Source organism: Microcaecilia unicolor, chromosome 12 (genome assembly GCF_901765095.1).
Source record: "Microcaecilia unicolor chromosome 12, aMicUni1.1, whole genome shotgun sequence".
NCBI lineage: Eukaryota > Metazoa > Chordata > Amphibia > Gymnophiona > Siphonopidae > Microcaecilia > Microcaecilia unicolor.
The window spans coordinates 16,781,068-16,798,596 of NC_044042.1; the positions used below are offsets into that span (position 1 = coordinate 16,781,068).

Sequence of the window (17,529 nt, forward strand, 5' to 3'; positions counted from 1 at the left end):
GTGTCTTCTGTTCATGGCACATATTTTTTTCCAGTGTTGCAGTGTCTTCCTGTGTAGCTCTATTTGTTCTCGGTTCTTCATTTTTAAAGGTATTTTTTCTTTTCTTTTCCTTCAGCCCAGTTTTTCATTTTATTTTCATAGTTTTTTCTGCATTTTAAATTTCCTTTACTTTTTGCAACTGGCTAGGCCTGTTTTTAGGTTGGATCCTCAACCTCAATTGAACACTGCCCCTTTTTTCTGTGATTCTTTTTTCGATATCTCAGAAGACCCTCAGTGGTTTCAAGAGGTGCACCCAATGTAATGGGTAGTTTTGATAACGAACCCACACTTAATGGTGCATTGGGTGCCTCGGCCCTAACCATGAGACTCTTGTTCTTTCTGTTTGAAAATGCAGTGAGGACACATAAGGACACATTCAGGAGCTTAGCCTAGAATGGGTGGCAGAGCTGGTGGTTGGGAGGCGGGGCTAGTGCTGGGCAGACATATACGGTCTGTGCTGGGGCTGGTGGTTGGGAGGCGGGACTAGTGCTGGGCAGACTTATACGGTCTGTGCCGGAGCTGGTGGTTGGGCGGCGGGGATAGTGCTGGGCAGACTTATACGGTCTGTGCCAGAGCCGGTGGTGGGAGGCAGGGATAGTGCTGGGCAGACTTATACGGTCTGTGCCAGAGCTGGTGGTTGGGAGGCGGGGTTGGTGGTTGGGAGGCGGGGATAGGGCTGGCCAGACTTATACGGTCTGTGTACTGAAGAGGACAGTACAAATAAAAAAAAGTAGCACATATATATGGATGGGCTGAAGATAGAACCCAAAGTGGTGAACTGGATTAGGAACTGGTTGACGGACAGGCGCCAGAGGGTGGTGGTGAATGGAGTTCGCTCGGAGGAGGGAAAGGTGAGTAGTGGAGTGCCTCAGGGATCGGTGCTGGGGCCGATTCTGTTCAATATATTTGTGAGTGACCTTGCCGAAGGGTTAGAAGGTAAAGTTTGCCTATTTGCGGATGATACTAAGATTTGTAACACAGTGGACACCCCGGAGGGAGTGGAAAACATAAAAAAGGATCTGAAAAAGCTAGAAGAATGGTCTAAGGTTTGGCAATTAAAATTCAATGCGAAGAAATGCAAAGTGATGCACTTAGGGAGTAGAAATCCAAGAGAGGCGTATGTGTTAGGCGGTGAGAATCTGCTAGGTACGGATGGGGAGAGGGATCTTGGGGTGATAGTATCTGAGGATCTGAAGGCGATGAAACAGTGTGACAAGGCGGTGGCCGTAGCTAGAAGGTTACTAGACTGTATAGAGAGAGGTGTTACCAGCAGAAGAAAAGAGGTGTTGATGCCCCTGTACAAGTCGTTGGTGAGGCCCCACCTGGAGTATTGTGTTCAGTTTTGGAGGCCGTATCTTGCAACGGATGTAAAAAGAATAGAAGCGGTGCAAAGAAAAGCTACGAGGATGGTATGGGATTTGCGTTACAAGACGTATGAGGAGAGACTTGCGGACCTGAACATGTATACCCTGGAGGAAAGGAGGAACAGGGGTGATATGATACAGACGTTCAAATATTTGAAAGGTATTAATCCGCAAACGAACCTTTTCCGGAGATGGGAAGGCGGTAGAACGAGAGGGCATGAAATGAGATTGAAGGGGGGCAGACTCAAGAAGAATGTCAGGAAGTATTTTTTCACGGAGTGGGTGGTGGATGCTTGGAATGCCCTCCCGCGGGAGGTGGTGGAGATGAAAACGGTAACGGAATTCAAACATGCGTGGGATAAACATAAAGGAATCCTGTGCAGAAGGAAGGGATCCTCAGGAGCTTAGCCTAGAATGGGTGGCAGAGCTGGTGGTTGGGAGGTGGGGCTAGTGTGGGCAGACATATACGGTCTGTGCCGGGGCTGGTGGTTGGGCGGCGGGGATAGTGCTGGGCAGACTTATACGGTCTGTGCCAGAGCTGGTGGTTGGGAGGCGGGGTTGGTGGTTGGGAGGCGGGGGATAGTGCTGGGCAGACTTATACGGTCTGTGCCAGAGCCGGTGGTGGGTGGCAGGGATAGTGCTGGGCAGACTTATACGGTCTGTGCCAGAGCTGGTGGTTGGGAGGCGGGGTTGGTGGTTGGGAGGCGGGGATAGGGCTGGCCAGACTTACACGGTCTGTGCACTGAAGAGGACAGTACAAATAAAAAAAGTAGCACATATGAATTTATCTTCTTGGGCAGACTGGATGGACCGTGCAGGCCTTTTTCTGCCGTCATCTACTATGTTACTATGAATTTATCTTCTTGGGCAGACTGGATGGACCGTGCAGGTCTTTTTCTGCCGTCATCTACTATGTTACTATAAGGTGTGGCAGGCCCAATAGGAGAAATGCTTTGGTTCTTCGAAGACTAGTACATCGACATCAGCACCAGAAGCATCGACCTCGATGGCTGTGAAGACATCTACATCCACTGGGCGCGCACTGGCATCAAAAGATCTCCACCTATCTTGACATCGGGCGCTGAGAGTCTGCCCCAGGATCGATCAGCATCGGACCAGACACCAAGGGCGCGTATGGATTCAACATCATCCTTATCAGCACACAAGGACTGCGATGCTAAGCATCGGGGGAAGCCCAAGAAGCATAAGCATTGGTGCATGGTGCCAGGAGCATTGAGGCATTGGCTTCGCCAATATCCGAGAAGTGTGTGAGCCTCAGAGGAGCCAGTCCCCTGCTTCTGCTTTGATATCGATGCCTTTTCAGGCTGCCACTGTACTGTCTCCCCTGCCTTTGCCAATGCCTACCTTCAGTGAACATTTCCGAGCCATGCTCAGGGTTCCCCTGCCTTTGCCGATGTCTTCCTTTGATGAGCAGTTCCAAGCCATGCTCAGGGAGTAGCTGGTGCAGGTGCTGCAGCAGCAGACTGCACAGGCATAAAGGGCGCGTGCACCAGCAGCAGATTAGCCCCAGTTTTTATCTGAAGTTCCTTCTATGTCTGTACAGACATCTTTGGCACCATCGCCTTGACGAGTGTCGACATGGATGCATATGGTGCCACTCTTGACGTCTGGGGAGGAAGCTTCCCCAGAGTCAGAGAGTAGGACCTTACCTCAGCACCCTTTGGGGCAAGGACATGGGACCCTCTAAGCTGAGGCAGACGTGGAGGGGCATAATCGAATGGGGACGAGCATCTCTTAAGGACGCCCATCTCTGAGGACGTCCCCGCGAATGGGCAGGGCTTCACGTATGGGCGTCCATCTTTTGTTTTGATAATACGGTCGGGGACACCCAAATCCCAACATTTAGGTCGACCTTAGAAATGGTCGACATAAATGTTGAGATGGTCAACCTTAGAGATGGGCGACCTCAGTTTTCGGTGATAATGGAAACCAAGGATGCCCATCTCAAAAACGACCAAATCCAAGGCATTTGGTAGTGGGAGGAGCCAGCATTCATAGTGCACTGGTCCCCCTGACATGCCAGGACACCAACCGGGCACCCTAGGGGGCACTGCAGTGGACTTCACAAATTGCTCCCAGGTGCATAGCTCCCTTACCTTCGGTGCTGAGCCCCCCAACCCCCCACAAAACCCACTCTCCACAACTGTACACCACTACCATAGCCCTAAGGAATGAAGGGGGGCACCTACATGTGGGTACAGTGGGTTTTGGAGGGCTCACATTTACCACCACAAGTGTAACAGGTGGGGGGGGGGGGGGGGAATGGGTCTGGGTCCGCCTGCCTGAAGTGCACTGCACCTACTAAAAACTGCTCCAGGGACCTGCATACTGCTGTGATGGAGCTGGGTATGACAGTTGAGGCTGGCATAGAGGCTGGCAAAAAATGTTTTTTAATTTTTTTTTGGATGGGAGGGGGTTAGTGACCACTGGGGGAGTAAGGGGAGGTCATCCACGATTCCCTCCTGTGGTCATCTGGTCAGTTCAGGCACCTTTTCTAGGCTTGGTCATGAAAAGAATGGACCAAGTAAAGTCGACCAAATGCTTGTCAGGGACACCCTTCTTTTTTCCATTATCGGCCGAGGACGCCCATCTCTTAACCATGCCCCTGTTCCGCATTTGCTACGCTGTCGACACGCCCCCGTGAACTTTGATCATCCCCGCAATGGAAAGCAGTTGAGGAAGCCCAAAATCGGCTTTCGATTTGTGTTGAAAGATGGGCGCCCTTCTCTGTTGATTATGCCCCTGATAGACTCTCCCATCCTACTGAGTATGAAGAAAAGTCTGAGTGGGACAGCTCATGGGACTCAGTGGAGGACCCACATTACTTCTTAGAGGAGGAGTCATATGGTATTTCCTCTGATCCTTCCACGCCTCAAGAGAGATGAAAATCTCTACCTGAGGGTCTCTCTTTGACCAGATTTGTGAAGAAGATGGCTTTGGCCATCCCATTTAAGTTGAAAAAGGAGGAAGAGCTCAGGACGGAGATACTGACTGTCCTGGACAATGAGTCTCCTCTTTAGGAAGGGGTCATGGTACCATTGCACCCTATCCTTAAGGATGCACTGACCAAGAACTGGGAATCTCTCAGTGCAGGTGGCACCAAAGAACTTGGATATGCAGTTTCGTATCCAAAAGGCTCCCATATTCCAGAAGGTCCAATTATCACACCACTCTCTGGTGGTCAAATCTGACCTCAAATAAGCTAGGAGCTCCAGGACTCATGCATCGGTACCCCCAAGTAGAGAGGCCAGGACACTGGATTTGTTTGGGAGGAAAACTTTTCTGGTCTTGATGCTCATTGCTCGCATCCAGTCCTACCAGCTTTACACGAGCTTGTATTTCCAGACCCTTGTCCACTGTACACGCAGTCTGATGGACTCTCTCCCAGAGGAGCAGGCCGCTGTGCGCCAGCTGGAGTGTAGAAAATATCTGGCCAGAGGGGCTTATGACCCTTTTGATGTGGTGCCCATACTCTGTGCCATGGGAATGGGGATGTGCAGACTCTCATGGCTGCGTGTCTGTGACCTGCAGTCAGAGGTTCAGGAAAGGTTAGTGGACGTCCCGTGCCAAGGGGACAGTTTGTTTGGAGATAAGGTTGAGGAGGTTGCTGACCTCATCAAGAAACACACAGAGACCATCCAAACACTTTCTTGGCACCCTCCTACTGCACCTTCCACCTCTCGGAAGTTTTCCAGTAGGTTTAGGCGGTGACCTTATTACTTACATAAGTACATAAGTATTGCCATACTGGGAAAGACCAAAGGTCCATCAAGCCCAGCATCCTGTTTCTAACAGTGGCCAATCCAGGTCACAAATACCTGGCAAGATCCCAAAAAAGTACAAAACATTTTATACTGCTTATACTTTCAAATGCATAGTTTCCCACTATCCTCCCAAACTGCCCAGCAGTCTCAAGGCCTGCCCACCCCATCCTCAGAAGTCCCAGCCTGCTCCCCAGTCAAAGCAAAGGGCGAACTTTTGACTGGCTGCAGGAGAGCATAGCCACATTCCACGTGACTGAATCAGATGACCTTCTGATGGGGGGAGGCTGAATTTTTACCATCACAGGTGGCTCCTTGAAACCTCCGACCGGTGGGCTCTTTTAATAGTCTGTCTTGGTTATGTCCTCCATTGGTAGCAAAAACCACCAAATTGCCCACTGAGAGTATCAGCGCTCAGCTCTCAGCAGGAGTAGGTTCTTGCAGAGGAAATCTTTGCCCTACTTCAGGCCAGTGCTGTTGAGCCCGTGCCACCAGGAAAGAAGGGAAGGGATTCTATTCCAAGTACTTCTTTGTGCCCCCCCCCCCCCCGAAATGGGGGGATTTCGTTCCATCCTAGACCTAAGGGCCCTGAACAAATTTCCCGGTCAAAGAAAAGTTCAGGATGATTTCCCTGGACACCCTTGTCCACATGATTCAGGCTGTGCTCTCTGGACCTAAAGGATGCCTACACCCACATTTTGATGCTTCCCAGTCACAGAAAGTATCTCAGATTTTACCTATGAAAACACCACTACCAGTACCTTGTCCTGTCATTTGGCCTCACATCATCTCCTAGGATATTCACCAAATGTCTAGCAGTAATAGCAGCGTATCTACTCAGACTGGGAGTGTATGTGTTTCCCTATCTGAATGATTGGCTGGACAAGAGCACATTGCAAGAAGCATCTGGAGCCCTGCTCTTCATCTTCTACCGCAGGTAAGGCCAGTGTTGTTCAGCCGCCAAACCTTGTTTGGCCCAAGGACTCACTATCTCTAGTACTGGTGTGACATGATGCTGCCATTCAAGGGCAGACTTAATTGGGGAGGACCTTGAGAAGTTGGTGTCAGACCTGTGAGTTCTTGTACCAAGTAGAGCGCTGCCGAGCCCGGTACTCAGACCAGGTTCTGCTTGGCGGCCGGACAACCCCGGGTTTCACCTGCGCTGACCGCCGCAAAGGTTGAGGCCCTAGGTGCGGGCGTCCTGCAGGGCTTACGAGATGGAGCAGGAAGCGGGGTGATGAATGTGACGGCCAGACAGGCAGCAGGCAAGAGAGTGATCCAGGTACAGGCAGAGTCAGTTGGCAGGCAGGCAGGCAGGCAGAGTCAGTAGGCAGGCAGTAGACATGAGAGTAATCCAGGTACAGGCTAAGTCAGCAACGAAGAACAAAGTAGAGAAGAAGCACACTACTGAGCAAGTAACACCTACCAAAGTAGAAACCGAAGCAAGGAGTCTAGGGAGAGCTCAGCTGATAAAGTGCTGGCGACTGACATCAGCAGGGAGAAGGGGCACAGTCATAGGACAAGAGCAGGGGAAGGAGGAATCTGAAGACCAATAGGAGAGAAGCAAGGGAAGCCAGGCACAGGGATAGCAGACCCAGGTGGGTGGAAGTAAAGCAATCAAGGAGCCTGGAAGCCAGACAGAGAAAGAGCAGAGCCAGGTGCATGGAGGCAAAGCAATCAAGGAGCCTGCAGCCAGAGAAGAATTACACACACATGGCTCAGGGCTGTGCCAGTCAAGTGTGCGTGTCGACAGGACCTTGCGCAGTCTGAGGACGCCGTTGCGTTGAGGTAGGGGACATGACAGTTTGTGAAGGATCTAGGAGATTCCAATGCACAGCACTTGACAGAGGACGCTAAACCTTGTGCTTGCTCGGGGTCTACTTGTTCCCGTTTTTGGGACGCCCGCCGGTATCGCCCGGAACGTCCTTCTCTGTCCCAGCAACCTCACTTTTCCTCTAGACTGTCCTTTTGGACTGATAGAGAAATATTTTCTCTGCTTCATTTTAAATTTACTACATTGTAGCTTCATTGCGTGTTCCCTAGTCCTAGTATTTTTGAAAAGAGTAAACGCGATTCACGTCTACCTGTTCCACTGCACTCATTTTATATACCTCTGTCATATGTCCCTTCAGCCGTCTTTTCTCCAAGCTGAAAAGCCCAAGCCGTTTCAGCCTTTCTTATAGGGAAGTTATCCCACCCCCTGTATCATTTTCATCACCCTTTTCTAATTCCACTATATCTTTTTTGAGATGCGGTGATCAGAATTTCACACAGTATTCAAGGTACGGTCGCACCATGGAGCGATACAAAGGCATTATAACATCCTCATTTTTATTTTCTATTCCTTTCCTAATAATATCTAACATTCTATTTGCTTTCTTTGCCGCCGTAGCACACTGAGCAGAGGGTTTCAAAGTATCGTCAATGATGACTCTTAGATTCTTTTCCTGGTCGGTGACTCTTAACGCAGAACCTTGCATCACATAACTATAGTTCGGGTTCCTCTTTGCCACATGCATCAGTTTGCACTTGCTCACAATAAATATCATCTGCCATTTAGATGCCCAGTCTCGTAAGGTCGTCTTGCAAGTTTTCTCAATCCTCTTGCGATTTAACAACTTTGAATGACTTTGTGTGATTGGCAAATTTAATTACCTCACTAGTTATTCCCCACAAAAAAGCAGTGGTCCCAACACAGACTCCTGCAGAACCCCATTATCTACCCTTCTCCATTGAGAATACTGACCCTTGAACCCTACTCTCTGTTTTCTATCCTGTAACCAGTTTTTAATCCACAATAGAACACTACTTCCTATCCCATGACTTTTCAGTTTCCTCTGGAGTTTTTCATGAAGTACTGTGTCAAATGCCTTTTGAAAGTCCAGATACAGAATATTGACCGGCTCACCTTTATCGACATGTTTGTTCACCCCTTCAAATAAATGTAGTAGATTGGTGAGGCAAGATTTTTCTTCACTAAATCCATGTTGGCTTTGTTTTATTAATCCATGCTTTTGAATATGCTCTGTAATTTTATTTATTTATTTATTAGGATTTATTTACTGCCTTTTTGAAGGAATTCACCCAAGGCGGTGTACAGTAAGAATAGATCAAACATGAGCAATAGGCAATTACAGCTGTAAAAACATTCAAATAACAATTCAAAGTATGGCATAGTATACTACTTACAATTTCAACACAATACGTAATAGAATATTTTAACTTATAGTGAAGGGTAGAGCAAAGTTTTAACCTTATGCCTGGAACAGACTTCCCGAGCCCATACGCCATGCGCCCTCCCTGCCCATTTTCAAGTCCTTACTCAAAGCCCATCTCTTCTCCCTTGCTTTTGGCGCCTAACCACCTTCCCCATTCATGATACCTACACTGACTACATAGTTTGTTACCTTTAGATTGTAAGCTCTCTTGAGCAGGGACTGTCCTTCCCCATGTTTAAACTTGTACAGCGCTGCGTAACCCTGGCAGCGCTATAGAAATGCTAAGTAGTAGTAGTAGTAAGCTCTCCCGCCTTCATCTGTGCCTCTTCCAATGTTTGGCCCTCCCAATAATAGGGAGCTGGGCCATTCCTCAACTGCAATAGGGGCAGCTGTCCCTGTTTATTGAGGAGTGGTCCTGCATTACTACAAACCAGTGGGTACTCAACATTATTCTCGATGGCTGCAAGCTAGAATTAATGGCTCCCATCACAGATTTTTCTTGGAATCCCCTTGTGGCAACTTAGTCAAAAGAGCAGCAATTTGTACAACACTGTGGAAGCTAAGGGACCTCTGGGGGCTGTTGTCCCTGTCCCTCCAGAGGAAGAGCCTTCGGGCTGGTATTCAAATTTATTTTGTGGTGCCCAAAAAGAAGGGAGATGCCTTCCGGCCAGTTGTCAACCTCAAATAAGTCAACCGGTTCTTGAAGGTCTGACATTTTCCCATGGAAACGTTACGCTTGGTTATTTCATCGGTGCAGCCAGGTGAATTTCTTACGCCTTGGACCTCAAGGAAGCATATCTACACATTCCCATTTGGCCTCCTCACCACAAGTTCCTTCGTTTTGCAGTTCTTGGGCAGCACTTCCAGTTTCAAGCGCTCCCATTCGGCCTAGCCACCGCTCCTCAGACCTTTTCCAAGGTCATGGTGGTAGTGGTGGCCTTCCTATGCTGGTAGGGCATACAGTTTCACCTCTACCTGGACGATTGTCTCATTCGGGTGCCCTCGGCATAGGACAGCAGCTGGGCCACCACTCAGGTCACCTCTGTTCTTCAGTCATTGGGGTGGATCATCAATCTTCCCAGGAGTCAGCTGGTTTCTACTCAGATATTAGAATACTTGGGGGTCCAGTTTGATACGAGTCTCTGCAAAGTGTTCTTACCGGAACACTACGGCAGCAAGCTGCAGTTACAGGTTCAAGCTCTGCTTTGGAACCCAGCTCCTCAGGTTTAGGATTACGTTCAGACCCTTGGATCCATGGCGGTGACCCTAGATGTATGGCCGTGGTGTCAGGCAAACCGGTACGAGTGTTCTCAGACAACATGACTACGATGGCCTGTATCAACAAACAAGGGAGCACTCGCATCATGGATCTGCGCAGGAATCTCAGATGGTAGTTCAGTGGACAGAGACATTCACAACAGCTGTTGGTGGCACATATTGCAAGCACGCTGAATGTCCGTGTGGACTATCTCAGCAGACATGTATTGGACCAGGGAGAATGGGAGCTGGCAGAGTTGGCTTTTCGCTTGATTGCTCGGAGATGGGGGATGCCAGTAGTAGATCTCATGGTGACTCATCTCAGTGCCAAGGCCCCTCACTTCTTCAGCAGGCGGAGAGAGTTTGGCGTGGAGGGGATCAATGCTATTCTTCAGCTGTGGATGGCAGATGCACTTCTTTACATCCCCCCCCCCCCTCCCGGCCCATGATAGGATGGGTTTTCCATCAAGTTTGACTCCAACCAGGAAGAGTGACTCTGTTGGCTCCAGATTGGCCCTGTCACCTCTGGTATGCGAACCTGGTCCAATTGCAAGTGGACGAACCCCTTCACCTGTCAGATCTTCCCGGACTGCTGGTTCAGGGACCCATTCAGATGGAGGGTCCCTCCCGCTTTGGTATTATGGCCTGGCTTTTGAGCGGGCGAAGCTGAAAAAGAAGGGTTATTCGCTTCAGGTAGTTGGCTACTCTTATTCAGGCGAAAAAACGGTCTTCCTCTGCTGCTTATGTTCAAGTGTGGCGACTCTTCGAATCGTGGTGTGCGGATTGAGCGGTTTCTCCTTTTCAGGCCTTACTTCTGCAGATTTTGGCCTTCCTGCAAGATGGTCTCCTGAATGGTCTTGCTTATAATTCTCTACGGGACCAGATGGCAGCTTTGGCATGTTATCTTGGCCATCTTCTTCATTCTTCGTTGGCAATGCATCCGGATGTGGTGCGTTGTTTTGAAAGGAGTGAGTAGGCTTAAACCTATGATCCAGTCTATGTGTCCGGAATGAAACCTCAATCTGGTGTTGAGGGCCTTTCAGAAAGTACCTTTTGAACATTTGCACAGTGCTATGCTGAAAGATCTCATGTTAAAAACTGTGTTCTTAGTGGCCATTGCTTCGATGTGCCGAGTTTCTAAGCTCCAGGTGTTGACATGTAGGGAACCCTTTCTCCATTTTTCCTTGGACAGGGTTAGAGTGCAAACCGTTTCCTCCTTCCTGCCTAAAGTTGTCACGTCATTTCATCTCAATCAGCCCTTATTTTTACCAGCCTTTAGAAAGGAATCTTATCCTAAACTTTGCTTCTTTGCATATTCTGGATGTTCTCTGGGTCCTTATGTGCTATCTAGAAGTCACTAACAGATTCCGCTGATCGGACCTCCTCTTTGTCCTTCTAGAAGGTCCCCGCAAGGGAGAGGTGGCCTTGAAGACCACTGTTGCCTGCTGGGTCAAGGCCGCTATTATGTCAGCTTGCTTGTTGGAAAGCAAACCTGTGCGAGAGCATTTTAGGGCACATTGTAGGAGAGCGCTCGTGTCCTCTTGGGCAGAGGCTCCGATGTTTCCTTTATTGGACATTTGCAGAGCAGCAACGTGGTCATCCCTTCACACTTTTTCTAAGCATTACCGTTTGGATGTTGTAATATGCTCTGATGCGGCCTTTGGAGCAGCAGTCCTTTCTTCTGGAGTGTTGGATTCCCACCCTGCTTAAGGTAGATGCTTTTCTACATCCCACACGTCTCTGTATTCATCTGCTGCTGTCGCTAAGGAATGAGAAGTTATGTCTTACCTGATAATTTTCTTTCCTTTAGACACAGCAGATGAATCCAGAGGCCCACCCTCTTATGGATTCTGCACAGTTAGGTTTGTTGTTTGGGGGTTCTTGTTGTGGTTGTTGCTGTTTCCTTTTCTTAGATATTCTACAATCAACTTTCATCTCGTCAAGGAAGAGAAGGTTCTTTGTCTCTTCTGGGATTTTCTTCTGCTTTGTTATTCGAATACTGACTGGACTAGGAGCATGACTCCCAGGTGCCACGTCAGTTCGATACTCTTGATCTCCACCTGCTGGTAGATGGACACAACCCACACATCTCTGGATTCATCTGCCGTGTGTAAAGGAAAGAAAAGTATCTGGTAAGACATAATTTCTTGTTTGCAGCCGATGTTAGTCCATGTTTCCTTCCTGAACCCCATCACCACCACTTTCTAGTTCTGACCCTCTGACAATCTCACACATCTATTCCTATTAGCATTTGTCTTTTGTAGTCCTCCTGACCATAGAAGAGCACTGCCATTCTCCTCTCTTATGACCTCCCTCCAACACAATCTGATCTCTTCTGGTCCCCCTCTCCACAGGACCCTCCTGGATTCCTCCAACCATGAAAATGTTCCCCTAGCAGATTGCTGCTGCATACCGTAGTACTATGAGACTGCCACTAGATGTCGAGGCAGCTATTTTGAAGCAAGAGTCATGATGGACAGGTGCGAGTAGACATTGCTCCTTCTCTTGTCCGCTAGATCACCAGAGATCGTACAGACAGGCCAGGGTGGGGGGAGGGGGGCAAGGTCCTGTTTGGGGGGATTGCACTTTCATGGTAGAAGTTGTTAAAGACCTACTTCTTGCTAGGACCTACTCCCCACTTTTCACTGTTGACTGATGCACTCTCTTTGACCCTTACCCTGCTAGATTCACCCTGTTAGTTGTTTTTCATCCTGTCTACTCCTTGTATACTTTTCTAAGTTTCCTATTTTGTGATTTTATTTAACTTTTTGTAAGCCACATTGTTCCTGCATGTGTGGGAAAATGTGGGATATAAGCAAACAATAAATAAATAAATAAATGGTTGGAGAAATCTGTGATAAGAAGTGGGAGTTCTGGAGGGGATCAGGAGTGGGAATTGACGCTATTCTGGGGGGGAAAGAGTGAGATGGGGATGAACTTTGTATGGAGGACTCAGAATCAGGGGGCATCGGACTGGCCAGATAAGCTTATGCTAGTATCCAGCTGAATATTGGCAGCATAAATCCTGGCAGCTTCCTCCTGGTTGATCAGTCTGAATATTCAATGCCAGTGGCTGGACATGGCCCAGTATTGAATATTAGGGCATAATTCTGAACACTGCTGTCAGAATTTTAAAATGTGCTCACTGCTGCTGACTGAATATTGACCAGGATGACTCTCAGATTTTGTTTAAAACATTTTAGTTCTTATCCTACTAAATAATAAGCAGTTAAAGAATTTTTTGACACATTTAATACTGAAGCTTATCATTCTTCAAGTTTTTTTGGGTTCCTTTTTATATTTTTCATCCCTTCTTGCCCCTGTCCCTGCAACATTCTGCTGCATAGAAGCCTTGGCTGACCAGAGGAACAGATTTGACTTTTGAATCAAACCCAGATGACTAGTCCAGCCCAAATTATTTCTCTTTCAAAAAATGCATTGTTAGTCCAATAAAAAAGGTATCATCTTATTTTCTTTCCTATTTCATTTTATTTCTATTTATTACCTTTAAAAGTGGACTAACATGGCTATCACATCACTCTACTAAAGAAAGCTTTTAAATGTGTTTTGATATTTCATACAAAATGCAAGCTCATGTTGTTCTTCTGCAGAAGAAAATACACGAGTTGGAAATACAGATAACTGCTGCTGCTGCTGAACATGAAGAACACTTGTACAAACATCTTGCCAAGCTAAAAGAAGAACGGGACAAGGAGATGTAAGTTTTCTTAATCTGTTTTATTTTCTGCAGTAAGGGGCCCACCTGCTAAACTGTAGTAAAATTTGCAGTTACTGTGGTTAATGCAAGACTTTACTGTGTGGGAGCTGCAAATTTAATGCATTATTGTTTGGGCCAGTCCCAATATTTTGTATTGCAGGTCAGGTGTTAGGGCATGGTACCCGCTCCCAGTTAACAGGGAAGCACTTGCATAGAAGCATAGAAAATGATGGCAGATAAAGGCCATATGGTCTTGCCAATCTTGCTCATCTATACTATCTGCTATCTTTTCCTTTCTCTAAGAGATGCTTGTCTCACACTTTCATATATTTAGATATAGTCTGTTGCCTTCTTATTCCTGCTAACCATTCCTCTCCCTGTCACACAAGCATCCTTCTAGCTTTTATTTTCACCTTTTCTTCCTGTTTGGCCATTTTGAGATTGTCAGATACAATCACTCCCAAGTCCCGCTGTTCCTTTGTGCACAGAAATACTTCATCCCTATATTGTGGTTCTCCCTCAGGTTTTTGCAGCCAAAATGCATGACCTAGCATTTTCAGCATTAAGTCATTGTTGTCATATTCTGGACTGTTCTTCAAGCTTTGCTAGATTCCTCCTCATGCTATCCACACCATAAGGGGTTTCCTACCCTATTATAGTGTTTGGTATCATCTACAAAGAGGCAAACCGTCCCAGACAGCACTTCAGCAATTTCACTCACAAAGATGTTAAAAAAAAAAGCATGACCAAGATCTGATCCCTGCGGCACACACTGGTAATATCCTTTCTCCAAGGACAAGCAGGCAAATTGTATTCTCACAGCTAGGTGACCTGGTGCGTATGCTGACTAGCAAGATTAATGCACTGGTGCTTTCCTACTCAGTGCACGAGCGTGAGTCCCTCAGTCTTCATTTTTCTGTGGAGCCATGAGGATACGTCATCGTGTTTTGCTCTTAGTGCTTTTTTTCCCCCTGATTCTCAGTGCCTTCCCATGTGGGTATTTTTGTCCCTTTCGTGTTATTATTCCTTCCTCTTTATTTTATTCTTTTATTCTTTAATTATTTTAGTGTTTGGCTTTATTACCTGAATCTTGCAGTGAAACTTCTTCTTTGACATGCCCAAATGCAGGGAGAAGCTGCGGGGAGTTCTTCCTTCTCCAGCTCCTTCAATTATGTGATAAACCGCTATCACCACCTTCACGTTTCTCTCTTCAACGGCCACTTCTGCTGCTGGGCGGGAAAGAGACCCAGCTTGGACGGTGAGCTTTCGCTGAGCCTAGAAGGATCCTTTACCCCCCTCCCCCCCCAATTCCTGGAACCACCGCTCAGGCCTGCCTACCATAAGAATTGGAGGACGCCAGTGATTCTGGTGTAGTGGGGCCTGCAGAGCAAGGGCGCAATGGAGAAATGAAACCAACTGCAATGCAAGTGGGAGCTTTAGGGTTGCTATCAGTGGTGAGCACAGCGCAGATCCCAGTGATGCAGGCAGAGTCTGTCACTGGAGCAGTGTCATCACAGGCAGGAGAACTGCATGTTGCTTCGGCTTTTGCTTCTCTGCTGAAGCTGCTGGTGAAGCCGAATGTGGTGACTCTGGACACTCTGTGGATGGCCTTGGAGAGTTTTCACCAGGTTTGCTCTTCTTTTGTTTCAATATCTGCTATTTCTGCCGCTAAACTGCAGGACTCGGAGGCTAAAGTTAACTCCTGCACTGCCGAGGTTGATTTGTTGGATAAATTTGTTGGTGAACTGAAGTTCTCTCATTCATTATTAGTACAAGATAATATTGCAGAAAATTGAAAACTTGAAAAACTTTCAAAGAAGTTTGAATCTAAGATTTTTAAATTTTCCACAATATAGTCTATTTCTGGTGAAAGACCTATTGCACAGTTTTTTGCAAACTGTGCTGAAATTTCTGGAAGCAGCTTTTCTGCTTCTTCAAAAAATATATTTGACTTCATCAACAACAAAAAAAAAACAGTGACCATGCCCTTGGGGCACTTAAATATTTCAGTCTGAAGCAGTAGCTCGAGCCACTTTATCAGTCTCTTTTGTTTTCCATCAAGACAGGTATTCGGTTTTGAGATTATATTATAAGACTGGATACTTCACTTATGGTTTCCTGACATGTCCAAGTGGATGCAAGCAAGGTGAAAGAAGTTTTTGAAATTACTTTCTATAATAACTTTATTAGGAGCTTCCTTCCAACTTAGATTTCCTTGTAAATGTTTTGTGGTTTACCAGAATGTTCAGTATATTTTCTTTGAACCTGCTCAACTGAGATTTTTCTTGGAAGGCAAGGGTGTTACTTTCACTTAACCCCTAGTTTGCTAGAACCGCTATGGGTCTATTATGCATAGGAGGAAGAGTATTTCTTATTCTTTATTTTTTTTCTCCTATTTTTGTATCCATCTTCCTATGGATTTACTATATTTTGCCCCTCCCCCCATTGTGGACTCATTTGAAGATACATTTCCCATACTTTCAATGATTCTATTGTTATATTGTTATGAATTGAAAATAAATTCAGATATCAAGATATCATCTTGATGTATTATTTAAAATTCAGATGTAAAAAAAATTCATTTTGTAGTGTTTCTGGCCCTTCCTTTCTTTTTCATGAGTTGCTAGACATTTTTAGGCCAGAGCACCAATCTCAATTTGAATGCTACCCCTTTTTACTGTTCACAATTGAGGAGTTTAATTTGGCCGCGTTTCTTGATGCCCAAGAAGACACCAAGTGGCTTCAAAAGGTGCTTCCAGTGTAATCGGGTGATTTCTGTGATGGACCCACAGTCTTGGTGCATCAGGTGACTTGGACCTGACCATGAGCCTAACTCTTGTTCTCTCTGTTTGCAATTGAGGGTACAGTAGGTCCAGCAGGAGAGACTTTTGGTCTCCTCAAAGGCTGATACATTGGCATTGGAAGCATTGACCTTGATGGCTGCTAGGACTTCACTGCCACTGGAAGTACACCGGCACCGAGGAGGTCTCCACCTCTCTCGACATTGGGTGCTGAACGTAGGCCCCAGGACTGATCAGCATCGGACCTAATACTGAGGGCAGATACCAGTTCGAATCATTGGCACTGAAGGACTGCGATGCTGAACATCGAGAGAAGCCCAAGAAGCATAAAAATCAGTCCTCATCAATGCTCGGTGCCAGGAGCTTCGGGGCATTGCATTGTCGGTACCTGAGAAGTGCTGGCACTTGTCACGGAACCCAGGATGGTGAACCCTTGGGCTGCAGCCAGGCTGCAACAGACAAGTCCTCTGGGGAGGTGCAGAGCAGAGGCGAACCAGGCACTGAATACAAACAGGTACCAGACGTGGCAAATAGACAGAGCACACTCAAGACAAGCAACAAGCACCACCAGAAAAGGGAGATAGACCACTCAGGCAGGCCTCACGGCCAATCCGGAATCTACTCGTACAGAGTCCAAGCATATGGGCCTCACGGCCGAACTGGAACCGAATCATACCAGAGGAAAGGGAAAAGAAACAGAACGGAATTTCTTGAGCAAGTACTACTCAAGCAGTGCACACACACTGCAATACACAGAGCCACAAACAAGGGGTCAAAAGACCCTAGACACAGACACAAAGAACTGAAGAGGAAAAGACAACCCCACTTAGACTCACATGGTAGAAACCACAAGTAAAAAATAAGAAAACCACACAGGAAGGCAGCACAGGACTGGTCTTAGAACCACAGCTATAAATGAAAAGTCCTAACCAAGTCAAACAGACATCACACAGAGAGGTAGCTCAAGGCTGAGCTAGTAGTCACAGCAAACAGAAGAGTGACCACTCAAGGCTGCGCTAGTACTCACAGCTAACAGGAAGAGCAACCCACTCAAACTCAAAACAGAAACCTCACAGAGAGGACTCACAGAAATCACACAGGGAACTCTCAAGACAAGGCCACGCAAAGGAACACTCACGGCTATGCCATATAGAACTCAAGGATAAGGGAAGCCACTCAAAGGAATACTCAAGGGTGTGCCACCATGCACTCAGTGGAAAAGGGAAGCCACTCATAGGAATACACAAGGTTGGCCACGCAGAAGGGTAAAGGGGAGCCACCTATAGGAATACACAAGGCTGTACCACACAGCACTCAAGGGTAAAGGGAAGCCACTCATAGGAACACTCT

The 17,529-nt window shown here is 47.0% G+C and overlaps 1 protein-coding gene across 1 annotated transcript in view; it reads left to right on the forward strand.

The window, feature by feature from the left end:
* The window catches only part of LOC115482083 (synaptonemal complex protein 1-like), a 72,312-nt gene that overhangs the window by 36,964 nt on the left and 17,819 nt on the right, over window positions 1-17,529 (forward strand). The window contains exon 4 of the mRNA XM_030221647.1: window positions 13,272-13,378. Within this exon, the coding sequence (XP_030077507.1) occupies window positions 13,272-13,378 (107 nt within the window). The remainder of the gene's footprint in view (window positions 1-13,271; window positions 13,379-17,529) is intronic.